The sequence below is a fragment of the Eubalaena glacialis genome, chromosome 9, assembly GCF_028564815.1.
Source record: "Eubalaena glacialis isolate mEubGla1 chromosome 9, mEubGla1.1.hap2.+ XY, whole genome shotgun sequence".
Classification (NCBI taxonomy): Eukaryota; Metazoa; Chordata; class Mammalia; order Artiodactyla; family Balaenidae; genus Eubalaena; species Eubalaena glacialis.
This window is the reverse complement of record NC_083724.1, coordinates 66,146,782-66,171,813: the sequence shown is the minus strand read 5'-3', so window position 1 is coordinate 66,171,813 and position 25,032 is coordinate 66,146,782. Positions and strand designations below refer to the sequence as shown.

At 33.5% G+C, this 25,032-nt stretch overlaps 1 protein-coding gene and 1 long non-coding RNA gene across 5 annotated transcripts in view; one reads left to right on the top strand and one right to left on the bottom strand.

Moving 5' to 3' along the window:
• PSIP1 (PC4 and SRSF1 interacting protein 1) overlaps window positions 1–23,175 on the top strand; it is a 37,449-nt gene extending 14,274 nt beyond the window's left edge. For 2 of the 4 annotated variants that reach the window (XM_061200455.1, XM_061200456.1), the window contains exons 4-16: window positions 1,329–1,467; window positions 2,552–2,656; window positions 3,445–3,507; window positions 8,205–8,301; window positions 9,700–9,775; window positions 13,631–13,859; window positions 14,798–14,916; window positions 17,660–17,715; window positions 18,310–18,380; window positions 18,595–18,696; window positions 18,805–19,018; window positions 20,508–20,619; window positions 21,428–23,175. In XM_061200455.1, the coding sequence (XP_061056438.1) occupies window positions 1,329–1,467; window positions 2,552–2,656; window positions 3,445–3,507; window positions 8,205–8,301; window positions 9,700–9,775; window positions 13,631–13,859; window positions 14,798–14,916; window positions 17,660–17,715; window positions 18,310–18,380; window positions 18,595–18,696; window positions 18,805–19,018; window positions 20,508–20,619; window positions 21,428–21,488 (1,444 nt within the window). In that variant the 3' untranslated portion in view covers window positions 21,489–23,175. Of the gene's footprint in view, window positions 1–1,328; window positions 1,468–2,551; window positions 2,657–3,444; window positions 3,508–8,204; window positions 8,302–9,699; window positions 9,776–13,630; window positions 13,860–14,797; window positions 14,917–16,313; window positions 16,896–17,659; window positions 17,716–18,309; window positions 18,381–18,594; window positions 18,697–18,804; window positions 19,019–20,507; window positions 20,620–21,427 lie in introns of those variants that run through there. The other 2 variants (XM_061200457.1, XM_061200458.1) reach the window with 2 other exon arrangements.
• On the bottom strand, window positions 1,413–25,026 carry LOC133097940 (uncharacterized). Its single transcript, XR_009702089.1, has 3 exons — window positions 24,773–25,026; window positions 23,829–23,942; window positions 1,413–1,621 (listed from the first exon to the last, which is right to left on the bottom strand). It is a non-coding gene; the product is annotated as an uncharacterized LOC133097940 (long non-coding RNA).
• Window positions 25,027–25,032: the final 6 nt, after the last annotated feature.

The following is a 25,032-nucleotide window of genomic DNA, read 5'->3' as shown; positions in this document are numbered from 1 at the left end:
GACAGACTTCTACAGAACCGACTGACATAGGGCAGATATATAATGGGGCTGTTCTGGGGATTATATCTAAATATATATGTGTATATATACACACAAAAATAGTTGTCATCATTCACAGGTTCCATATTTATTAATTTGCCTGCTCACTAAAATGTATTTATAATCCCAAATCAATACCTGTGGCGCCTTCACGGTCATGTCTGTGTGAAATGGCAAAAAATTTGAGTAACTTGATGCACACATTCCTAGCTGAAGCCGAACCAAGGCCATGCTTTACCTTGTTTCAGCTCTCATATTGTAAACAAGTGTCCTTTTTGCAGTCTGTGTAGTGCCACGGCTTTTGTATTTTTGTGCTTTTTCTTGGTCATTTTGCCGTTTATAATAGCACCCAAATGTAGTGCTGAAGTGCCATTTAGTGTTCCTAAGTGTAAGAAGCCTGTGCTGTGCCTTATGGAGAAAATATGTGTTACGTAAGCTGTTGGCTGTGAGTTCAGTGTTAATGAATTACCAGTGTATATTAAATAGGTGTCTTTAAACAGAAACACACATAAAACAATGTTATGTACTGATTGGTTGACAAAACTGTTGTGACCAGAGGAACCTACCCTGTATTTACCCTGGAGCAGTGGTACAGTATTCCTTAATTCAGTGTTCATGGTGACATTATAGAATATAATTACCATGAATACAAGAATTGACTGTAATATATATGTGTGTATGTATGTGTGTGTGTATATATATATGAATGAACAAACCAGTTATAACATCTGATTCCCTCACTGAATAAAGTAGAAGTCTTAACGTACTTATTTTATTCTAAAAATCTACATGTATGTATATACAAATATTAAAACATACATATAATATACCTTATTGACAATGTTTTATGAGTTGTATAATATTCCAAACTACTTTGTAGTAAAACAGTATTTAGAATGAATTTAAATGTATAGATTAATGCAGTCTTGTGACATTTCTTTTTTTCATTTTTATGCATTTTTATAGTAAAATCTGTAAAATTATTATAGCAAAATTTACCATTTTAACCATTTTCAAGTGTGCAGTTTAGTGGCATTCAGTACATTGACATTGTTGTGCAATTTGTGTGTTTTTTTTAAATTAGGATTATGGATCTAGGAGTTTGTGACTGAATTTAATAAAAGCATTTGGAATTAGATATTATTTGTGGCTACCTTTAATTTATGTATGATTTTTAATGTGTTTTAGATTAAGAATTTTTGATAATTGCGTTCATAGAGTAGTGCTATTTAATCACTTATATTTGAGATTGCTTTACACTCACATTTCCCCCCCCCCTCCTTTTTTAGTGCTTTTTTAGGCCCAAAGGACATATTTCCTTACTCAGAAAATAAGGAAAAGTACGGCAAACCAAATAAACGAAAAGGCTTTAATGAAGGTTTATGGGAGATAGATAACAATCCGAAAGTGAAATTTTCAAGTCAACAGGTGCGTCATATTACATAAAATTTAGTTTAGTATTATTTACTCAGTTTTGGAGAATAATCACATGATTATGGTGGTGTGATGTACTCTGTGTTCCCAGCCCAGACATCCCCAGTGGCACATTCCTGTGGTTTGGTGCAAGCGTTGATGCCCAAGCCTATACAAAAGAAACAACAACAAAAAATTGGCCATCATAATTTCTAAATATTTCTATCGTGCTATAAGTAATTTTGGGCACATTTTTTATATACCTTTATAATTTGTGGGTTATCAGCATTGCCTTTTTTTACAGAAAAGGAAATGGGTTTACAGTTTAAAGACTTGCCAAAGGAAATAGCTAGAAAGGTGCACAGTTTGGATTACAGTCCCTTCATCTTGTAGATTGGGAGCTTTACCCTCACCTCCCAATGTATACTGTGTTGCCTCTGGTATTCATCGTTTTGGTTGGTTTTATGAAAATCTAGGGACCCTAGGTTACATGCTTAAGTATCTCTCATATGGGGGTACTTTTAAAATTTAATGATTACTGGACTCTCCCACTCAGTGTCTGTTAAATCAGAATCACTTAAGTTTAGGTCTCAGGAATCTGCATTTTAAATAAACTAAGTTTGAGATATAGATCAATAAGAGTCCTTAAAGTTGTGATATAGATCCTTTGTTAAGGCTGTTCGTCTTAGAGTACATAGATTAGCTTCTTTATCTAAGAATATTTCAATAGTTGAATACGGTGTAGGTCTGTGCTCCTCTAAATCACCTTACGTTGTATCTTGTTGGGCATTTGCTGGTTAGAACATCAGAATGGTATTCTTTGTAATTGTACTTTTAATTTCTGCCTCACCATTTTATCTGCTGAGATTGTATGCATCAATTGCAGGAATATAGTTCCATGTAAGACTTTCCTAAATAAAATAGTAGCATTTAAAACTTTTCAAAATTGTGTGTATTAAAAGTATCCTGTGCAACAGAAATGAGGGTACTTTTCTAGCTTTGTTACATACAAACAGGCTTTGATTTTTTCATGGGTACAAAATTTTAAAGTTGGCGTAAAATATTATTTTGTGAAACTAATAGACTTGATTGTTCATAGGCATCAACTAAACAATCAAATGCGTCATCTGATGTTGAAGTTGAAGAAAAAGAAACTAGTGTTTCAAAGGAAGATACTGACCATGAAGAAAAAGCCAGCAATGAGGTGTGTTTAATTTCTCTTGCATTCTAAACCCATTTTGTTGAAAGGAAGAATTGTAAAATGAGTTGATTGTGGCACAGTAGAAAGTAATCTTTAAAGTAGTTGAGTAATGAATGGGAAAATATTAAAGGCTTATTTCCTTGTGTAAATATTAAATATGGTATTGTAAAATAATTTTTGCATCTTTAAGATGCATGGATATTTTTATTTGAAGTTAGTTTGCTGTGCAAAATATGACGTACAACTAGGAGAGTCGCTTACTGTTTGTTAGAAATATTTTTAAAGTGAGGTATTATTGGATGGATGTACGGGAAAGGATATTGAACCGAATTTTTTAAAACCTAGATTTATTTCCAGCTCTGTATTTGATTATCTGAGTGGGGATACTCATTTAGCCTTTCTAGGCTTCATGAAGTTGTTACTTGATCTCCAGAGTCCCGACCACCTCTTAACATTCACAATCCTAAAACTGAGGATTTTACTATAGAAAGAGTGTTTTGTAAATTTAAATAGACAAACCTCCCAGTGTACGAGCAAGTGTGACTTTTATATTTGATCAGACAGAGGAAAGCATTTTTTTTTTTAGGTGAAGATACTGGTGATTACTTCCACTTTATAATGAATTAATGTTAAGACTTTTAATGTTTATAATTTCAAAGGTCAGAGAAGCAAAACAAGTTTCCGTAGTACTTTTAGTGAAATGTGCTTGTGATTTTTAATTTAAGAAATTTTCTTTCAGTCATGGCATAATTATCAATTTCATCTGTTGTGTATTTTTTTTTTTTTTTAAGGATGTGACTAAAGCAGTTGACATAACCACTCCAAAAGCTGCCAGAAGAGGGAGAAAGAGAAAGGTAATTCTATTGCTTAACCACAGAGATCTTAAAAGAATTTTTATTTTAGTTGGATTGAGGGAGTGTAGATAATGAAATGGTACTATTTAATTTAGACTTAGCCCTTCACTCTAAGTCCTTTAATTTTTTTAAAGGATAAGTTATGTTGTTCACTTATCAAAACTATCTGTTTCTTTTCTTAGTGATACAGCACCCTTAAGTTGAATGGTATACAAAATAAAATGCACCAATTTTCATTCCTTTTATGATGCTGTCTCAAGTTTTCTCTATAAAATGGATAATATATATACTCATAAGACTGTTGAGAGAATTAAATGAGTTAATACATGTAAAATCTTTATAATAAATCCTGGTACATAGTGCTTTGTAAATGTTGTCCATTATTATGTTATTACTTTACAGCATTGTTGCATGAAATGAGAGTATGTGACAGTTTAGGACAAAGTACCTCTTATGCTTTTAATTCGTGTTTCTTCTTCCCTATGTGAAGTTTTGTTCATCACACCTTTTTCTGACCTATTTATGTCTCAGACTGTTATTATATGACAAAGCTACAAAGAAAATTTAAGAGTTCAGTCTTTAAAAAAAATTTTTTTTGTAGTATTCTGAGTTCAGTGTCTTATAAGGAAGTAAGATGAAAACAAATAATTACAGTGGCTTTTTATTCCCTGTGGGGTGTGTGTGAAGGGGCTATGATAACTTTAACAAGATTTTAAAAGGTAGGCAGAATTTTAGTCAGGCAGATGAAGGAGGAGGGGAGGAGCATGTGAGGCAATTACAGAGGCACAGAGAAAATTTTGCTTCAAGCATTTCAAGTATTGCATTTCAGTACTATCAGACCATAAAGTTTGAGGGAAACAAGTACAAAAAACCCCACTGTGTTACCCTGAAGAACTTGAACTTAGAGAAGTGGTGGGAAGCCATTGAATCATTTTAAATTTCAGGTACTTCTCTTTTTAAAGCAGTGTGAATGATGGGGATTGGACTGGAGCAGTGAGACCAGTTCACTGATTAATTCATTCAGAATTTTGGTACTCACTTCACTGGCCCAGACAGAAAACCAGCAGTGAATAAGGAAGATAAGGTCTCTGTTCTTATTAAACTTATATTTTTGTTGAGACAGACAATAAATACATTAAACAAGAGAATTAAAATGGGGAGTCATGATTGGGACTTGGTAACTAAATTATGAAAGGCCTTTCTAAAGAGTTAGCATGACATTTTTAGTGGTGTAGATGAGAGATAGGATTTTAAGAGCACCTTAGGAGGTAAAGTTAATAGTTGATTGGAAGTGGGTGTGAAGTGAGGGGGAGGAATCTAGGATGACTCAGGGTGTTGGCTTGGATGACTAGATTATACACTGAGAATGCAGGAGATGTTTTGGGAGCAGAGGCAGGAGGAGGAGGATGTGAAACACCTTTGAGAATTAGACTGAAGATACATATTTCTCTGACACTAAAGGGGGAAAAGGTAGAAGTTACAGCTGCAGTCTCTGACATAATGATAGGATTTAGATAGGTAGTCAAGGGAGAAAGTTTACTGAGAAGAACGCAGAAAACCAGAATCCTGAGGAATTATAATGGTGATGAAAGGCTGGCTTGTAAAATTATGGCTGAGAATGAACTGTCAGGAGAAAAATCTAAGAGAGGATATCAAGCTAAACAAGGGAGGAGAGAATTTTAAGAATGAGGGAGTGGTTAGTAGTGTCCTGATGCAGAAGCGGTCCAATAATATTTGACAATTAGGATCCCCCAGGATACCTTAAGGTCAAACGGTAAGAACAGATGAAGTAGGTTAAAGAATAAAATGTTTAATGTTAAAATTACACTGTGCTTTTGAAGTCTTTGAAGGGGAGGAGAGTATGCAGCAACAAGGATTTTCATGGTTAAGGGAGGGTGTTAAAAGTGACAAAATATAATAGAGGCTTTAACACTTTTTCTTTGCGAAACCAGGAAAGATCAAAGATGTGGAAAGAGTATAAAATTACTGTAAGTTAAGAATAATGCTGGGTGAGAGAAAAGGGAGGACACATTTGAGGGAATTGACTTGATGGGAAAGAGACGGACATTTCATCTTTCTTCACATTGAAGGGAAGGGTGGGCAAGACTATTACAAACTTCTAGGGAGACTTGGAAATTATGGGAATCCCTTCCTGCTAGCCTCAGTCTCTCCCCTCTCCCTCACCAAATTCAAAGCAAGACTGCATGTGTGGTGTAAGGCAGAAAGAAAGGATTGAAAGTTTATGCTAGAGGGAGAAGGAAAGGGCATGACAAAAGACAGGGTAAAGGATTAATGGATGGCTTTGAGATCACAAATGAAGTTGCATAAAATGAATGCATGTTTGTATAATTTTTTTTCAGCAGGGCTCAGCAGCAGGGAAAAATAGAGCAGGGAAGGTAGAGTTTTATAGTAACTCTCTGTTGGAGATTTGCGGGACAGGTGCAGCAAAACAAGAATGCAGATGAATAGTAGTTCCATGAGGATTTTGAGGGATGGGGGGGCCTTTATGTAAAGTCACGAAGGGAGTAGAGCTAGAAAGTGGGGTACCAAATGGGGAGAAAACTTGTCAAAGGCTTAGAGGTCTCAGTGAGATAAAATATGGAAGAAATTAATCTAGAGTCAATATTTGCATTTGAGATATTTAAATATATATATATTTGAAATAACTTAATAGTCCTTTCTCTAGATAAAATATTTCTTATTCCTTGAGTTAATATTTTCATGAGGAATGGTTTTGACTTGCATGATTTTGCTGTAATAGTCAATATATGTCTATGGAAGGGCTGTATTTTTGCTTCGTATAGTTGTTAGTTTATTTATGGCATTAGTTATCGATGACCTTGTTACCTCTTATTGGTATCTCCTCAAAGAGATTCATACCTGTAATTCTTATGCGATGTCATGATTTATTTCCAAAAGTTGAAAGTGTAATTGAAGAGGGGATTTTTTTGCACTGAAGAGTTAATCAGTTTGAACTGAATTTTGGAGAACTTTTGCCCTCTTAACTGCTCACCCTCCTAACCCAATAGAAGAGCTCTCATACAGTCTTGGGTTCTCAACCTTTGGTATAAAAACAGATGCCTGGCTCCCTACTCCAGAGCTATCATCAAATCAGGATTGGGGTGGGGGGTGGTCTGTAAGTTCCTAAAATTAGAAATACAACTTGAGCTAATGTTTTTGAAGCAATTTTTGTAATGTTCCTTGAGAACAATTCAAGGGTTACCTTAGATGAGTTTCTTGACTTTTAATAATGCTTTGAATATACATTTTTTAAAAATTTATTTATTTATTTATTTATTTATGGCTGTGTTGGGTCTTCGTTTCTGTGCGAGGGCTTTCTCTAGTTGCGGCAAGCGGGGGCCACTCTTCATCACAGTGCGCAGGCCTCTCACTATCGCGGCCTCTCTTGTTGCGGAGCATAGGCTCCAGACGTGCAGGCTCAGTAATTGTGGCTCACGGGCCCAGTTGCTCCGCGGCATGTGGGATCTTCCCAGACCAGGGCTTGAACCCGTGTCCCCTGCATTGGCAGGCAGATTCTCAACCACTGCGCCACCAGGGAAGCCCCTACATTATTATATTGCAATTACAAAGGCAAAAATAATGTTTAAAAACTAAGAACAAAGAAATGGATAAATTCTTAGAAGTGGGATTGCTGAGTCAGATTTGCATATTCTGTATTGCTGATATTCATAATGATCAGAAATGTATTACCAGTTTATTGATTTGATCACCATTAATCAATATATGAATAATTCTCCACATTCTTACCAAAATTGGGCATTACCTCTTAAGTGTTTGCAAATCAGATTGTTGATTAAAAGATTAAAAAAATTTTTTTATCAGTAAGGTTGGATTATGCAAGTTTTGGCATGATGCTTTATTGCCTTTATTTTTATTGAGCTAGTTCAGGCTGAATTCTAAATAATTGGGGGTGGGGGGGCAGCTCATAGTAGTCCTCCCATTCTTCTCTTTGTTCTCTTTGCTATTTATTTTCTCTCTTTTCGATTATGATGTTATGTTTGCATTTCCTTTCTAATTGGTTATTAACCTTTGTTCTACTCTAATGCTTGAATTGATTAAACTGATTCTCATTTGGGGCTATTGTCTCATTACCTGGGGCATTATAGTTTGCAAAGGGTCATTGGGATTTCTTTACAGTAGTAAATCCTTTATAGAAAATAAGAATAACTCCTAGGGAGGAACAGCAGATGTCTCAGTTCAAAAATAAAACATGTACATATTAACAAAGTTAAAGAATGGAAATATCAGCAACTTAATTTCTTGCCTTTTCTAACATTAATTTAGGTTGTACATCATAAGTACGCAATATAAAGTGTTAGCATTTTGAGATACTCAATGAAAGTACATTTATAAGCAATGTGTGGGATATTACAGTGTAATTACATTATACTTTAACATTTTGCATCAAGAATATTCATTTTATTTTTATAAATGACTTTTTTAGGTTGAGAATATCTAAAAAGTGAGTTTTTGTTTCCTAGAATTACTCACTAGAATTATAAGCTTAATTTAAGGATATCACTCTGATGAGTCAACTGTTAAAAAATAATGAAGATCAATATATGTTACGCTTGTATTTGAACTTGTTATCCTATAATGGCACGTTTTTGCCATTGAACTAAATTTGGAATGCCTACTATGTGCTAAATAAGTTAATTTAAATCTTTGTGATTCAGGCAGAAAAACAAATAGAAACCGAGGAGGCAGGAGTAGTGACTACAGCAACAGCATCTGTTAATCTAAAAGTGAGTCCTAAAAGAGGACGACCTGCAGGTAGGATTATTAATGTTTAAATAGCTGGCTTGTGATTATTATTCTAATCCATTAAAGTGTTGTACCTCAGCTACTTTGGAATAGGTGAATAGGTACTTGGTTATGTGTAATATATAAATTTCAAAGGAGGTAAAACATTAAGGTTTCTGCTCTTTGTAATAAAGTATTTAAATTTGAAATAATTGCTTGAGACTTTTTCATTTTCTGTTTTATCCCCATTACATTTTCCTCTAATAGCAGCAAATGAGGCTGTGGTGAGATTTAAAATCCATGAATGATGGGTTTATTTTACCTCTTACTTTAGAAATATTAAGCTTTCCAAATGGAATCATAATGAAAACAAGAGAAAAACAGCATTTGAATAATCAAAGCTATTAAATTATTGCATTCTTTCTTTATTAGGGCCTGTACAATATGCAGATGTCTTCAGCACTGCCTATTTAAAGTATTTTCCTAATTTGGCAAATAGGAAATAGTTTGGAAGGATGTGCTCTAATACAAAGTAAAACAAAAAAATTAGCCAAAATAGAGCCAATTTTTTTTTCTACTTCATAACATAGCATTCTGTTTTCTTTTTTTTTTTGGCTGCGTCTGGTCTTAGTTCGACATGCGGGCTCTTCATTGCAGCACATTGGCTTCTCTCTAGTTGTGGCGTGCGGGTTTTCTCTCTCTAGCTGTGGCATGCAGGCTCCAGGGCTCCTGGGCTCTGTAGTTTGCAGCACGCGGGCTCTCTCATTGAGGTGTGCTAGCTCAGTAGTTGAGGCACGCAGGTTTAGTTGCCCCATGGCATGTGGGACCTTAGTTCCCCGACCAGGGATCGAACCTGCATCCCCTGCATTGGCAGGCAGATTCTTTACCACTGGACCACCAGGGAAGTGAAGTCCCATAACAGAGGATTCTTAATGAAACAGGATAAAATGAGTAATACCCCCCAAAAAAAAAACAATTTACCTAATTTTTACTTTGGAATTTAATAGTGTAATGGATCATATTAATGGTGTTGTTAGAAAATTCAATGAATTCTGATAACAAATTTTCAAATACGTGAGCATACATATACAAATAATACTGTAATATGTATATGAATGTTGAATATAAGTGCTGCTATCTACTATAAAGTTGAATTTTGTGACATTCCTATTAAAACAATGAGGGATGTTCTTTTAAGCCCTCAGCCATACTAAGGACAGATTGAAAATACTCTTGATTCACCTCTGTAAATTTTCTGCTGTTAACTCATTTGAACCACTGGAGGATATGATTTTTAAAACCTAAAGTAATTGTTATCTGTAATAAACTAATATTCTTAGTATATATCATTTGTAACTTTTATATGTGAGATCTACATCTTAATGGGAAAGCTGGTAGTTACAAAATTTTTTTTCCTGTGAATGTTAGCTACAGAAGTCAAGATTCCAAAACCAAGAGGCAGACCCAAAATGGTAAAACAGCCCTGTCCTTCGGAGAGTGACATGTGAGTATAATTAGTTATGCAGTAAATGAGACATTTCACTTTCAATATGTATAAATTTCTTTGCATTTTTACCAGTTTTATTTACAGAGTGTTTGTTGCTATTACTATTTTGTATTTCTAAGAATTATGAGCAAAACAGTTGAAAAATAGTTTTCATTATATAAAAAGTTAAAATTGATAGGGAATCAAGAAAAATCTGATACGATTATCATTTCATTAATCTAAGACATTTTCTTGTATATTAGGATATAAGATACTTGGATAATGCAGGGTAAAATTTATAATAGTTCCCTTTGTTTAAGGGAATTTTTAGACAAAGTATTTTTGAAGCAATTTCCACAAATCTTGCTCCTCCAGAATAATCTTTATTTAAAAAATAATAACACTTAACATTATTTTTGTAAATTTAAAGTATTTTGGAATGATAACTAGTTATTAACAAAATCAGTTTTTTTTTTTTCTTGCCATCTTTCTTTTCCATTATGGATCTTGTTTGTGTTGGCTTTTCTGGGTAGAAACTTGACCAGCAGGAATGTATATTTAGACAAAGAGGGCAAAACTTTGTAGCTATTGTGTTTAAAGATTTTATAGAAAAGGCTTAAGTGAGTATGTCATTTAAGAATGGATTTACAGTGTTTTGAATGAAAATTTTTTATTGGAAATTTCAGTTATAGAAGTGTTGGTACTTTTCAGCCAATATATGTTTAAAGAGTTTTATTTTACTGCCAAGCTGTTTAAATATTCTCGAAAATAGTGGCCAAAAATTACAACATGGTTTTAACTACTATAGTGAAATTAAGAAATTAGGTACATGCAGGTGAGTTTATGTTTTTAAACATACCAAGTAAATCTCACTCATCTCCTCCCTAAGATGTCTTTTCTAATAAGGGCATCAAGCATCAAGTCTAGGATTTTACGATCAACATGAGGCCTTGATCTAGAGACTTAGGAACTGAAACACAGGTTATCTGCTCCCCTCTCCCTTTTATATATGCACATTGATCTGGGAGGGATAGGGAACCATAATAAATACTCCCAAGGAGAAGATTAAGAGGCACACAGCAGTCATTGTTCCCCAGGAAATACGAAATTCTGTTGGGAAAATATTGTGATATCCCCCTGTTTTAGATACAAGGAATATTTCCTTGATTAGGTCCGTCCCAATTTTCCCTGAGAGTATCTTCCTAGTCCATTTCTCTCCATGGCTTTCGGCTGATTCTTGGACTGGAAAGTATTAACCCTCCTTATTAGCTGAGCAGCTTTCTTATTCTGCTTTCATACTTTAGGGAGTTGGGCCCAAGATTCCTTTTTAAATCTCCATTAGTTTCTCTTAATGCAGGCTAGCGTCCCTTTTGGTAGTAATAATACTTTATTGTTACCGTGTGTCTGTTTAATTCTAGTCAGCTTCATGTGCCGTGGTCTCACTCACAAGACTTCCCCACACATGCTTATCTCTTTATACTTAACTAAAAGCACTTTTGAGTTTATAGGTTTTCCTGAAGACCTACTCCCTGGTTTCTTTTTCATAGAACCATTTGTTCATCAGAAGGATCAAGGTATCCCAATTTGAATTCTTAAGGAAAGGCTGGCAACTTACAACCTTGATTGGATCTTTGACTCCAGTCTTTGTCTGAATTTGAAAATCTTTTACAGGATGGAAGTGACTTTCAACACTGAAATGCATGGAATTTTTTTCTCCTTCCTTTGTCGTCCTATTATTTTTTGAACTTACCTCTTTCTTGAAGTACCCTATCAAATTTATGTTGGTAACAATCAACTCAAAATGCTAATATTCTATCTTGAAACCTCTTCACCCAGAGCCACAAGTTCACTGAACAAGTTTTCTCTCCAGTTATCACAGATGACAGTTTTACCCATTGTATAATATGTTAGGGTTTCAAATGCAAAGCAAGTGTCAAACGTTTTAGGTTTTGATGGACAACCCCAAAATACCAGCAGCTTACAATATTTATTTTTCACTTGTGCTATATGTAGGCTGGGCACTGGCTGTTATAGCTACTCTCAGCTTTGTATCTGGGCAAAAACTCAGTGGAGTGTAGAGCAAAACTATGTAAGCTCTTCTGAAACTTAAGCTCTCCACCATGAGAACAGCGTGTATCTGCTAGTGACAGCTTCTTTGCAGTGGGTCCTGAAATGACAAGACAGTGGATAGAGTCCAGAAGATCTGAAACCATCTCATAATCCTCATGTAAAGTAAAAATATTTGTTATAAGCCACTGAGATATTTTGGGTTGTGTTTGCATTAATTTTTGCTATTAACATGTATTTATAATTTTCTTTAGTCTTTTAATATGTTTCCTATTGTACCTTGACCTATTAAAAAGGGAATTATCACCATGAGGTCTGTTTTTCATGGAAGATGGTAAGGAGGGAGGACCATTGGGAAAAGACTTAATTGCAGCAAGCAGTGATAGTTAGTTTATGGGAGTTCTCTGCTTTGACACTGTTTTAAAAACTTTGAAATAATAATCCCATTTCTTAAAAACTTCACGATACACTTTTAAATCTACCTTTAAAAAAGAAAAACAGCTGCATGGTATTCCACTGTGTATGTATCATAATTCTTAAAAGTTTATTTCTTGTATGGATACATTTTTTTAGACATTGTCATCTGTCGTTTTGTACATGTGCAAATATATTGGTTAGAATACATTGCTAGAAGCAGATTTGCTGGGTTAAAAGGATATTTTTATTTTTAATACCTGCCTCTTTGCATAGGGGGTAACATTTTGGGGGAGACAGTTCGTCAATATCTATTAAGAGCCATGGGAATCCCTTTTATATTTGATTCTCTATTCCCATCTCCACAAAATGATCATTATTAAAATATTTACCCCCTTGTGGAAATATTGAACAAAGTTAAGTGATTTTACTTGCCTGCTTTTTCTTCCATCGATTAAAAGTAAAGGATGAAACCTATATAACATTTAAAAATAAACATAGCCAATGACAGTTATGTGACAAAAAATTTCTAAAGAAAGAAAGTGATTTTTTTTTTCTTTTCCAATTTAATAATCTTAAGGGTTCAAGGAAGCAGTTGTCTGGTAGGTCAGTGGATTTGGAATTGAGATATTGGGCTATTTGACCTTTTGCACCATCATTTTCTCATTTGTTAAATAGAATGGGTTGGACTAAATGATCTGGGGTCCCTTCCAGCTTTCAAATCCATTGATGTAATTATATAATATGTGTAAATCTCAATGAAATTCCTTGAACACTGTAATATTAAGGTTAATTGGCCATATATTTTACCATTATATGCATCAGTTGGGAGCTTTTTACATTGCAAGGCATATTTCTTTAAATTTTAAAATGACTGTATTTCACCATTATGCAGTTCGATTCTGCAATTGTATTTTTCCCAGCGTGGCTACTTTTTAAAACATTATTTACTTTTATAAATATGTAGAATATGAGCTCCATAAAATCTAGGCATCTCACACATCTTATACACTGATGTTCCCCAAAGTCAAGAACAGTACCATGGCATATGAGATAGTACTCAATATTATTTTTAAGTGTATGAGTCACATTACAAAAAACATGGAAAACAAAGGGAAAAAAATCACTTTTCTACTACCCTAATGCCACTGTAATTTTTCTATCTTCTAACTTATATTAAAAGGATGTTCTTTTCCTTTTATGATTGGTTGATAATGACACTCCATTATATTTTACTTAAAGATATTTAAAATTTGTTTTTAAATAAAAAACAAACTACATGTAGCTTATTGTTATCCAGAGTACTTATTCAATTAACTCAGAGAGGTGGTTGAATGACAAGTACTAATGATACATAAAAGATTATTTTTCATTGTTGTGCCTGTGAAATAGGGTAACTGAAGAAGACAAAAGTAAGAAAAAGGGGCAAGAGGAAAAACAACCTAAAAAGCAGCTTAAAAAGGATGAAGAGGGCCAGAAGGAAGAAGATAAGCCAAGAAAAGAGCCAGATAAAAAAGAGGGGAAAAAAGAAGTTGAATCAAAAAGGAAAAATTTAGCTAAAACAGGGCTTACATCAACCTCTGATTCTGAAGAGGAAGGAGATGATCAAGAAGGTGAAAAGGTAGAACGTTTGCATATCAAATAAAATATTTGTTCTATTTTTAGCTTCCTATGTAGTTCTTAATCTTTAGGAAAGTTTCAGTATCTTTATGAAAGTCTATAAATGTGATTAAAAGTTAAAATGAATTTCTTTACCTTTCTGAATAAACTTGAATTACCTGTGTTAAGAAGCATATTTGAAACTTTATTGTACATCCCAAGTTTATCTTACCTTTTCACAATTACATGGAAATTAAATGTCACATGATAAACTTCCAGTAACCCCACCTACCTATTGACAGAAAAGGTAGGAAAGTAGAGAATTAAGCCAGATAGGTTGTGACCAGTGAAGACAGATGTAAAAAGGTACATTTATACATAGATTTTTATTATTTACCTCAATGAAATTCTTAACACTTCAGGCCTATTTAGGGTACATTTTTTTGGTGGTACTTTATTTGAATACAGCAGTTGTTTGGGAATTTCATTAAAGCTATACGTTCTTTTCTGTATAAAAACACAGGTTTTGTGTATAGCCTTGGAAATCTACAGACCCAGGTTGTATAGGTCTTTCATTTATGTTTATCTAATTTATTAGTACTTCAGGAGCCCAAAACTAAATTCGGTAGGTTGAGCAGGTACTTGTCAGTAAACAGGTACTGAAGTCAAAGTCATAGTGCAGAGGCAAATAGCCTGAGGTACTTCATTTTAACCCATCTTAACCAAAGCATATCATTCCTATAGCAGTGCAGTAAATGGATTATAAATCCCAAAATCATCAAGGGGAAAGTTAAATTTAGATAGCAACAACGTGTAATTCTGAGGGTTTTTTTTAAATTAGTAATTTCTTCATCCCTTAAGAAAACTAGTTGCTTCTTTTCTCCCAAGATTGTAATCACAGAAGCATTAGTCACTGACTTGATAGTTAACTAAAACCATCCTAATTCTCAAATAAAACAGAAGAGAAAAGGTGGAAGAAACTTTCAGACTGCTCATAGAAGGAATATGCTGAAAGGCCAACATGAGAAAGAAGCAGCAGATAGAAAACGCAAGCAAGAGGAACAAATGGAAACTGAGCAGTAAGTATTTTCTTTTTCTAAATTTCAATTTCTTTTTTTAAGCTAGCATGAAATGTTTAAACAATAGAATCTCATTTTCCAGACTTTCTGAAGCCTTTTAAAGAAGTGACTTTTCCACTGTCTTAGAAAAATGTCCTCAGTATATGATAATCATGTTTCAGGCTTCATTCTTTTCTGAGTAAAGAGGATGAAATTTACTGAGATAATCACCCTGTGAATTATTTTTAATTTAAACTGAAAGTGCAGATAGGGCTTAACTGTTAAGTGGCTTTGTAGAAAATGTCCTTAGCCTCTATTTTCTTGTATAATATTAAATAGAGAAAGATAATAAATTGGTGGAGAAAGAATGAAAGAAATACCCATATTTGTCATACCACCAGCAGCCCTCCCCCAAAAGACCAGCAAAAATAACAAAAGCACAGTTGGAAACCCAAGAAGCCAGTAAAAGAAAATTTAAAGGCTGATAGGGTTTGCATTAGATGTGTGCAATATAAATCAAGTTCAAGCTAAGAAGTTTTGATACCTGGAGACAATATACTTACCATGGGGAATTTCTTTCCCCTTTAAGTTTATTCTATAAAATAATTTTATAACAGGGAAAATAGCAGTGCCAATGATGATTAGTCTTCATATGTTTATTACATTTGTTTTCCTAGTTATCTTTAGACTGTCACTTCTGAGTTCTTTCTCTGAAAAGCGTTTCTTTCTTTGTGAAGCGTCTTGCATTATTCTGACTAAACTTTGTTTTTTTGTTGTTTTAGTGAGGAGGTGATTTTAAAAACATGCTCTAGGTCACTAAGACAAACTTAATAATAAACAGTGAAATTCTTAAAACTATTCTTCAGTAATTTTGTACTTTTTTTATATATAATCTGTAAGCCGAAAGTCTCTCTTGATAAGTATAGCGTTTGACCATCTGCTTTCTTAGTTTTTTTGGAGGATATATAAACAGTTTTAGCTACTTGAGGGAGTAATTTAAAAATTGATCTAAAGCTCAGAAATGTTACTCCCTTTAATGTTAGACTTTGACCATTTATGTAAATACTAGAGTTATTTTTTGTTACCTATCCTTTCCTGTCCTTTCACTGAAAAGTTGTTGGACTGTTTGTTGCTTTTAACTTTATTGTGCTCCCCAAATTAAGATATAAAATTAGTTGTTGCTTAGTAAATCTAGCCCAACCCTTCTTCAGTATCTCAGAGTTAATCTTTATGTGTTTCAATTTCTTTTTGAATGTCCTCCGAATGTAACTTTCTCAAATTCTAATATTTGTGTTTTCTTTCCTTCTCCTGTTATTACAAAACTTTGTACTTGGACAGTTTTGCTCTGTAAAGCATTTCAGATGCAGCTTGTATGAAATGCATTATGCAAAATAAAGTTTATTGTATTGTATTCCCAGCCAAACAACATGTAATCTACAGTAATAAAAAATATATCTCATTTTGGGCTCAAAGCATTAATCCAGTTACTGAAAAGAGAATACAAGTGGAGCAAACAAGAGATGAAGATCTTGAGACAGACTCATTGGACTGAATTTCCCCCTCCCCCCCCTTGATGGAAGAATGTTCCAGATTCTAAATTGAGGACTTCATTAATGGCATTATTACTGTGTTATGATTGTTAAAAAACATTTCCTGTAAGATACACACTACATATTAAGGTCGGCCATCATTCCTGTTAAAAGATTTTTACCAAGCTTAAAATGAAGCTTTGTGTTTGAAAGTTATAATAAGCTCAGATGAAGATGGTGGTTGTACATTATTTCATTTAGAAAATATAAAAATTCATTTTGTTTTGAAGCTAGGTGTTAAACTGGAGTAGCTACTATACCCCCAGAGAATGGGGCAGTTGTGCCCTTCCCTTGACATTCCTTTGTTGTTCAGTTCTTTAGAAGATTAATAATTGTTTTTTAATCCTGAGAGATTAAACAGTAGACTTGTTAAGAAAACAAAAATGAAACTGTAACCAAAATTTTAAAATAAAGTTTTTAAAAAAAAATACCTGATTTTTAGATATTTTTTTGTTCTTGTCTATTTCAATTGGTTTATTATAATAAGGCCCGAACTCCAAGTCAAGGTACTAGAAATTATTAAGAATTCATTTTTAAGTGGTTATTTTTGTGATTTACAGTAAAATGGTACCTTTTCATTTGTGAAATGGTATGTAAATGTTAGTGAATGTCATTTAAGTTTGATATATTGGCACAAAAAAAATCCCACTCCATTTTAATCTAGTAGTATTATAAAGTCTATTTAACCTTGAAACTAACTTTGAACCCCTCAAATTATCTACCCTTGAGAGATGTGGGAACAATTAAATCAGTCTATTTTGACGTGCTATTTTAAAAAATTGTGATGTAGAATTCATGAAACATTTACAGGCATTCTCTTCCCACTATGGCCTGTTTATCCACTGACCCTAAAGTCAGTCTTTTAACACAGTATTGTTGGAACAAAATTTCACCGAGGCAGCCATTAAAATTTCTTTGTAATGCCACTGAAAAATTAGATTGTTAGATTACTTTAGCATGTTAATTTTTACGTTTTGAGTTTTGCTTATATTTATACTAATTAATACTAATGTGGCATTACCGAGTTCTAAAAATTATAGTCAATTCCTTGTGATCTAGGCCACTGACTATTTTAAAGAAAAAAAATTTTAACTTTTACATAAGGGATTGTGGGCATTTGGTAACCAGTCACAAAGTTCCAATGTTTTTGAAATATTTGTGTTAACATTTGATAGGCAGAATAAAGATGAAGGAAAGAAGCCAGAAGTTAAGAAAGTGGAGAAGAAGCGAGGTTAGTTATTTCACTTTCTAAGATGTATAAAATTGTATTCTACACAGAAAGGAAGTTTTACAGACACCTAACTGTATAGGTTTTGAAATTGGTCATTTTATGTTCTTATCCTACAAGTATACATTTCAAATCCCTAATGGATTCTATATACCTTGCACTTTTTTAAGTGTTATCAGGTGAACTTGCTAAGGAGTCTTATTATTTTACTGCTCAATATATGATGAAGTCAAATTTTTATAACATTGCCTAAAGCTAGATGTTTTACCATTTCTGACAAATCTGGTTTCAGATGGATTTTTTAGTTTCGGTTAAATGTGTAAGGGTGAAGCAGTGCCTTAAGGATTGCAGAAGAGGAGTTGTTGGATGCAGACTGCTTTTTTTAGCAACATGCAGCTAGATGGTGATTCTTTGCTTATATGATGAATGTTTGTTTCCTAAATACTAAAAATAGCAGATAACTTCTTAATGATGTAGACAGATTACAAAGAACATTTTAAAAAATTTACCAAACCTTTCCATTATAGTTTGCTTAGATTATACAAAAATACTGGTTTTGGAAAATCTATTTACTGTGTTTCACATTTTAATTTATAGAAACATCAATGGATTCTCGACTTCAAAGGATACATGCTGAAATTAAAAATTCACTCAAAATTGATAATCTTGTAAGTGTTTAATACCTCATTTAAAAATACAGTGCTGCTTTTATAGCTTCATATTTTATTTTCTCACATGATTTTATAAGTGTAATTTGAGATAACAGACTATACTGGTTATTTTGTACTGCCTTGTTATTTGAGATTTTAAAAGTAATCTCTAGAAATAGATTATATGGGTTGTGGTAATTAACAGTTATGAAATTACTATTTTGTCATGAAGGATGTGAACAGATGTATTGAGGCCTTGGATGAACTTGCTTCACTTCAGGTCACAATGCAGCAAGCTCAAAAACACACAGAGATGATTACAACACTGAAAAAAGTAAGTGATCTTGAGTCATGTAGATTTTTAAAATTTCCTCATTATCACCACTTCATTAAGTAACATTTAAAAAATTAAGAAAATTATGAGTATGTTTTGTTTTCTCAGATACGGCGATTCAAAGTTAGTCAGGTTATCATGGAAAAGTCTACAATGTTGTATAACAAGTTTAAGAACATGTTTTTGGTTGGTGAAGGAGATTCTGTGATCACACAAGTGCTGAATAAATCTCTTGCCGAACAAAGACAGCATGAGGAAGCAAATAAAACCAAAGATCAAGGGAAGAAAGGGCCAAACAAAAAGCTAGAAAAGGAACAAACAGGTATGTGGTAATTGTTCGCTGGAACTACTTTTAAAAAATGGCTTCAATATTTAATCCTATTAATACCTTATCTATATTAAATGATGAGAAAGTCTCATAAAGCCCTAGGCAGAACATGATCAGCCTTAGCTTCTGGGTTTCTTTTTTATCCCTAAGTTTTCATCAAGTTTAAATTAGTAGTAGTAGTGGTTGCTATTCTCTTTCCATTTAAATTAGGAAACATTTCTAACCTATACAGAAGTCGAGGGGAATGAACTTCCCATGTCCCTATCACTCAGCTTCTGCAATTATCAATACATGAGCATTGCTTTTTTATATCCCCATCAAGTTTCTCTGTGACACCCCTGAAGATTATTTTGAAGCAAATTCCAGATACACTATTTCAATCATAAATATTTTAGGATGTATATATGACCGACGCTTAAAACAGAATCCATAGTTACAGGCATACCCCACAGGTTTGGTTCCAGACTACTGTAATAAAGTGAGTCACATGAGTTTTTTGGTTTCCCAGGGTGTATAAAAGTTTTTTACCCTATACTGTAATCTATTAAGTGTGCAGTAGAATTATGTCTAAAAAAAACAGTGTACATACGTTAATAAAAAAAAAATACTTCGTTGCTAAGAAAATGTTAACAAATCATCTGAGCCTTCATTGAGTCATAGTAATAACATCAAATATCACTTGACCACAGATCACTATAACAAATATAACAAAAGTCAAAAAGTTTGAAATACTGTGAGAATTACCAAAATGTGACACAGAGAAGTGGAGTGATCAAATGCTGTTGGGAAAATGGTGCTGATAAACATGCTTAATGCAGGATTGCCACAAACGTTGAATTTGTAAAAAAAAAATGCAGTATCTATGAAGCACAGCAAAGTCAAGCGCAATAAATCGAGGTCTGCCTGTACCATTAGCCACTTCCCCCAAAATTAGCAGCTTCCCCAATTCCACGGTACTAAAACATCTCAGCAGCAACTGCTTAATGTAGAAAAAAATGTTCCAAAGGAGTTGAATTTTGTTACTCACTTATTAGGGAATGATATAGGTCTCCTTAGAGATTTGTTAATGAAATAGTATTTACAGGGAAGCCCTCATCATTTTGTCATAAGAGACGAAATCATGTTAATTAACTACTTTGCCACGTTTTGTTGTTAAATACAAAATTTTACTGTGATTCACATTGCTTTTTCTAAGAACTAGAATAAATCATAATACTCCAAAGAGTTGTACCACCCTTTCATGTTCCTGATAACAATAACAAATGGAATAATCAGATTAGTAACCTACTTCTTATATGGACAGATATACGTAGTAACCCTGTTTCTTATTGTGCCTTGTCTACCCAAAGGATTACAATGTAATTTCAAATAAAATACAGTATTAGAAACTTTGGGACTATGTTTTATTTTTGATTTTGGGTCTTTCAAGACATCTTAAAATATGAGAAGCTCTAACAGTTTTTCCATTGACATCTTTATAAAGGTTCAAAGACTCTAAATGGAGGATCGGATGCTCAAGACAGTAATCAACCACAACATAATGGAGACAGCAATGAAGAAAGCAAAGACCACCACGAGGCCAGCAGTAAGAAAAAGTGAGGACATGTTTTAGTGGGTTGTGATGTATGTTTTAATTTTTAAATCACATTGCTGTTCCAAGGTTATTTGTGTAAGGGATTATATTTTCATCACTCACTTCCTGAAATCAGGATTCAAGATGCAAATTAAAATGGCCAAGCCATAAAGAAACTTCACTTAAAACTAATATGCCACTGTATTCAAGGGAATAGAGCAAGGCAGGAATCCTGTTTAAAAAAATAACTATTCCTTGGACTTCTTCCACTGATAGCACCTTTAATAATGACCCATGTCCATACTTCTTGAATTTTGACAGGATACAGAAATTAGATCTAGAATCATAGGCTGTGTTGTATTATCATACCCACTCTAAAATAACTAGATATGTAACCGTAGTTATCCAAATCTTGGTTTGTCCACTGTACACTTGAAGGACTTGGAATCAAGCATCCTTTCTAATTCTGAAATTCAGGGAAATCTTGTCTGTGTGTATATTACCCTCTCTTCTTTATAATATGTTGGTATCACAGATATAACATTTTCATGTTCTTTAAAGACAATTCATTTTAAAGCTGGAAGTGGTGGGAAAGGGCCTGGGCCATACTTGCCTGAGTTATTTTGCTTGATGTGCATATTACTTTGGGAAGAAGATACAACATGGTAAAATAAAATTTTGAACAAAAGATAACAATTAACAGTAAGTCACAGAAAAAATTCTTTTGGTGATTTTAAAAACAAATGCACAGATTTAATATCTTTTTTCCTCCTGAGGAAAAAAAAATCCTAATCCCAGTTGTCAAACCTTTCTTTCCCCCTTTTCTTTAGGCCATCCAGTGAAGAGAGAGAGACTGAAATATCTCTGAAGGATTCTACACTAGATAACTAGGTTGACATACCTGGAATATAAAGAACATTTGAGAAGTTTGTAATGGTTTTCATTCGAAATATTTAGACTGCTGAAAGTTTTAAATTTTTATAAGCATAGGTTTTGATGTTTAAAACTTGTTTTGAGGGAGAAATCTCCTTACCTTTGTTTAAAAGTGACTAAACATTGCTAATTGTACTTGTGCAGTATTAACAGCTACATTATACAGTAAATGTGAGGGAAAGTCCATTTTAGGAAATGTTAAACTGCTTTTCCAGACATTGGTTGTAGTATATTTTCAATTAGTGTGTGTATGTTAATGTGTAATTGATAGTAGAAAAAGGTTACATTTTTAAAACTGCTACTTGTATAAACCTTTCCTCTTTTCCCAAATACTGTGGGTTTTGTGCATAGTTTTTACAAATCTTGGATTTACCAGACTGTCTTTTCATTGTTTGTGGGTTTTGTAGAAGTTAATCATTTTTACAGTAGATAAAATGTTACTTCTATACAAGTATTCACTCCCTCCCTTCTTTTATCAAAAGTTAATTTTAATCTCAGTCTACATTGTGCTACATTATCCTGCCGCTTTGTAACAATGTGTGGTCTGTATGCCTTTTTGTATGACAACTAGATATCCAACTGACATTGAACTGTTCTACGGGGTACAAAACTCATGTTAACTTTTGAAGGTAATTTAGTTTTGTGGCTGGGAATTCAGTGAAGTCACATGAGTTTCCTGCAGTGAGCAGGAGTGTATATATAGGAATGAATCTGGCTTTAGGGTTCAACCATTTAAGATCCTTTACAGGCACTAGTAGCTGAAACTGAAAACTAAATGATAAAAGTTTATTTTTGAGAAATGTCTCGAGTTTCTGAATTTTTTTAAAAGTCACACATTAAAGAAGTCACTAAGTATTTTTTTAATTGGAAAAAATGCAATCCATAATGCTTTTGCAGTAAATAAAAGTAAATACTATATAAGGAAACTAACCTATTTGAAAACATGGCTATACCAGAAGGGAATTTTTATTTCTATGTCATACATGTGACAGGATTGCAAAAAGTGGAAACACAGTAGACAAAAGTAAAGGAGTTGTCTGTATATTCATGGATATGGACTAAATCAGGGTGAACCAAGGTTAACACAAAATTTAAGGGTAACTTAACAGATAGCATTTCTAAGATATTTTGAATACTAGGTCAGTTGGTGGTTTGCAGTAGCTTAAAAGACACTTCTCATGTTTAGAAACTGAATATGGGAAAAAGGCTTAATTACCAGTGTTTGCATGTGACATGCATCGTATGCTTTGACCTCTCGGGTAATTGTTTTCATCTATAGATGAAAAGTTTGAAACATTTCAGTAACTGGAGTTTTGCTTTTGAGAGGTCTTACAATGGAACTAGGACCCACTGTTTTGAGGGAACTCTTGCTATTATATCTGTTTGGTCCTTAATACAATTTAAATTTGGACAGATTTATTCTAGTTAAGCCATAAGTGTCAACATGTAAACTTGTTTTGATTAAAGAATTTTTCTATCAAAGTCTACTAGTAAATTACTTCTTTGCCACTTATAAAACTGTGCTGGAATTCTGGATTTGCTTCCAAGAGAGTATACTTGGTCATAGAAACTGTATTATTTGGGGACACAGGGTTACTAAAACGTAAGCTCAAAATGATAAAAATAAAGGAAATGTTATCTTTTGGTTTACCCTTCCTTTTTTTTCGGTGACCCAACGGATCTATATAGTTCTACCAAGAAACCACAGACTATTCAAATGCTAGAGAGAAATATAGTAGCATTCTGATTATTTATGTCTACTTTTATGGGCTGACCTTGCTCTAGCCAGTTGATTCATGTAGCGTTAAAACACTGTTGCCTTCTCTTTACCCTCATTTCAAGAAAAAATTTTTTTGTCATAGGTTGATTCACAGATAACTACTAGTCTCAGAACTCTTAAGAAAAACTCATATAAACTGGTATCAATTTTTGGGAGCACTGGCTCAATTTAAATTTGTATTTGACCAAAACTACATAGCTGAACAAGTCAGTAAGAGATACTTTAAATGAGATAGCTAGCCCCAACCCAAACATATTTTTTTTAATATATAAGCAACATCTCTTCTGTGCTTTTTTTTTTTAACCATCAGATAACGTTTAAAAGAGTAAGTTACACATGACTCAGCAGAATCAGTTGTTGCATGTTTTCTCAGCTGTTCTAGAGAAATTTCATATGTATCATCTAAAATGGAGAACCTGAAACAGCTTGATTGGAATGATTTCAAATAGTAGGATGACAGATTTTATCCAGTTTTTGCTGATACATTGATTGATTGTAGTGTACCCATACACACTTACCTGGTTAAAGACGTCAGGTCAAGATCAGGTCTGCCATCTAATCCTGTACAAGAGCAAAGGCTTTTACAGGGCTCTGTGAGGGCTTCACTAATACAACTTATCCAGAGAAAGGATCTATTGGAAATAGCAAACCCATAATTACATATTAAGAAATGGAGAAGCTGCTATATAGTCCAAAATGTGTTTACATATTTATGCTGTGTAAATTTCCAACCTTAGAGATGATAGACACACTGCAATTTGATTGGGAGAAAGGTCAAATTATCCTTAAAGGATACTGAAGCCTAAAATAGGTATTGCTTTTCTAGGTAATCATTTTGTGCCTGTCCATCCACTAGTATATCAAAATTTCATTCATTTCTAACTACGGAGGATGTTGATTAATAAGTTCATAACATTTTCATATTTGCCTTCTTCAGATAAAATGTTGACTGTAGTTTGTCATGTGTTTAAAACTGAATTTTACAGCTACAAAATCCCTGATTCAAAACATCTTAAATATGCCTACTTCAAAGTTAGGGGTTTCTTTTGAGTTGAACGTAGTGGGAGACCTGTATAACTGATATGCAATACATTGGCAAGTTCTGAGAGTAATATGGTAGGCCTTTAGACTGCACCAGGAAATGATAATAGAAGGGTATCTGAGCCTTTGTAACTTCGGTGAAGAAGTTAACCTTAAGAACCAGCAGAATAATAATCTCAAAGAAGAACAAAATAAGAATTTCAATAGCAGTAATGTTTTAACTGACAGCCTTCTTTGCCAGTAAAATAAATTGATTGGTACCACGCATGGATTAATGCTGCTTTATGACAATCCACTTTCTGGAATTTGCTGTTTTGAGATATGAAATGATGAAAATAAAAGTAAACAGACCCTTGCATACTAATGGAAGACCTATAAGGAATGCAGTTTAAAAATAAAGGAAGCAAAAATTCATTTTTACCTGTGGAACTTTAAAGAATTAGATAAATCTTTGGTTTTCCAGCAGGATTTTCAATCTGTTCTAATTCAGCATCATTGGAAACATGAAAGTAAACATGTAGGCAATAACAGCCAGCCAGCCATGGAGGGACCTCTTATTTCCTTATGCTGATTTTCTGGTGTATTGACTGAATCAGTGAATATGACCACCGCTAGAAACAGGTCCTTGTCTTCTACATACCAATCGACTTAATTGACTTATGTGGCATTTAAGTCCATAAA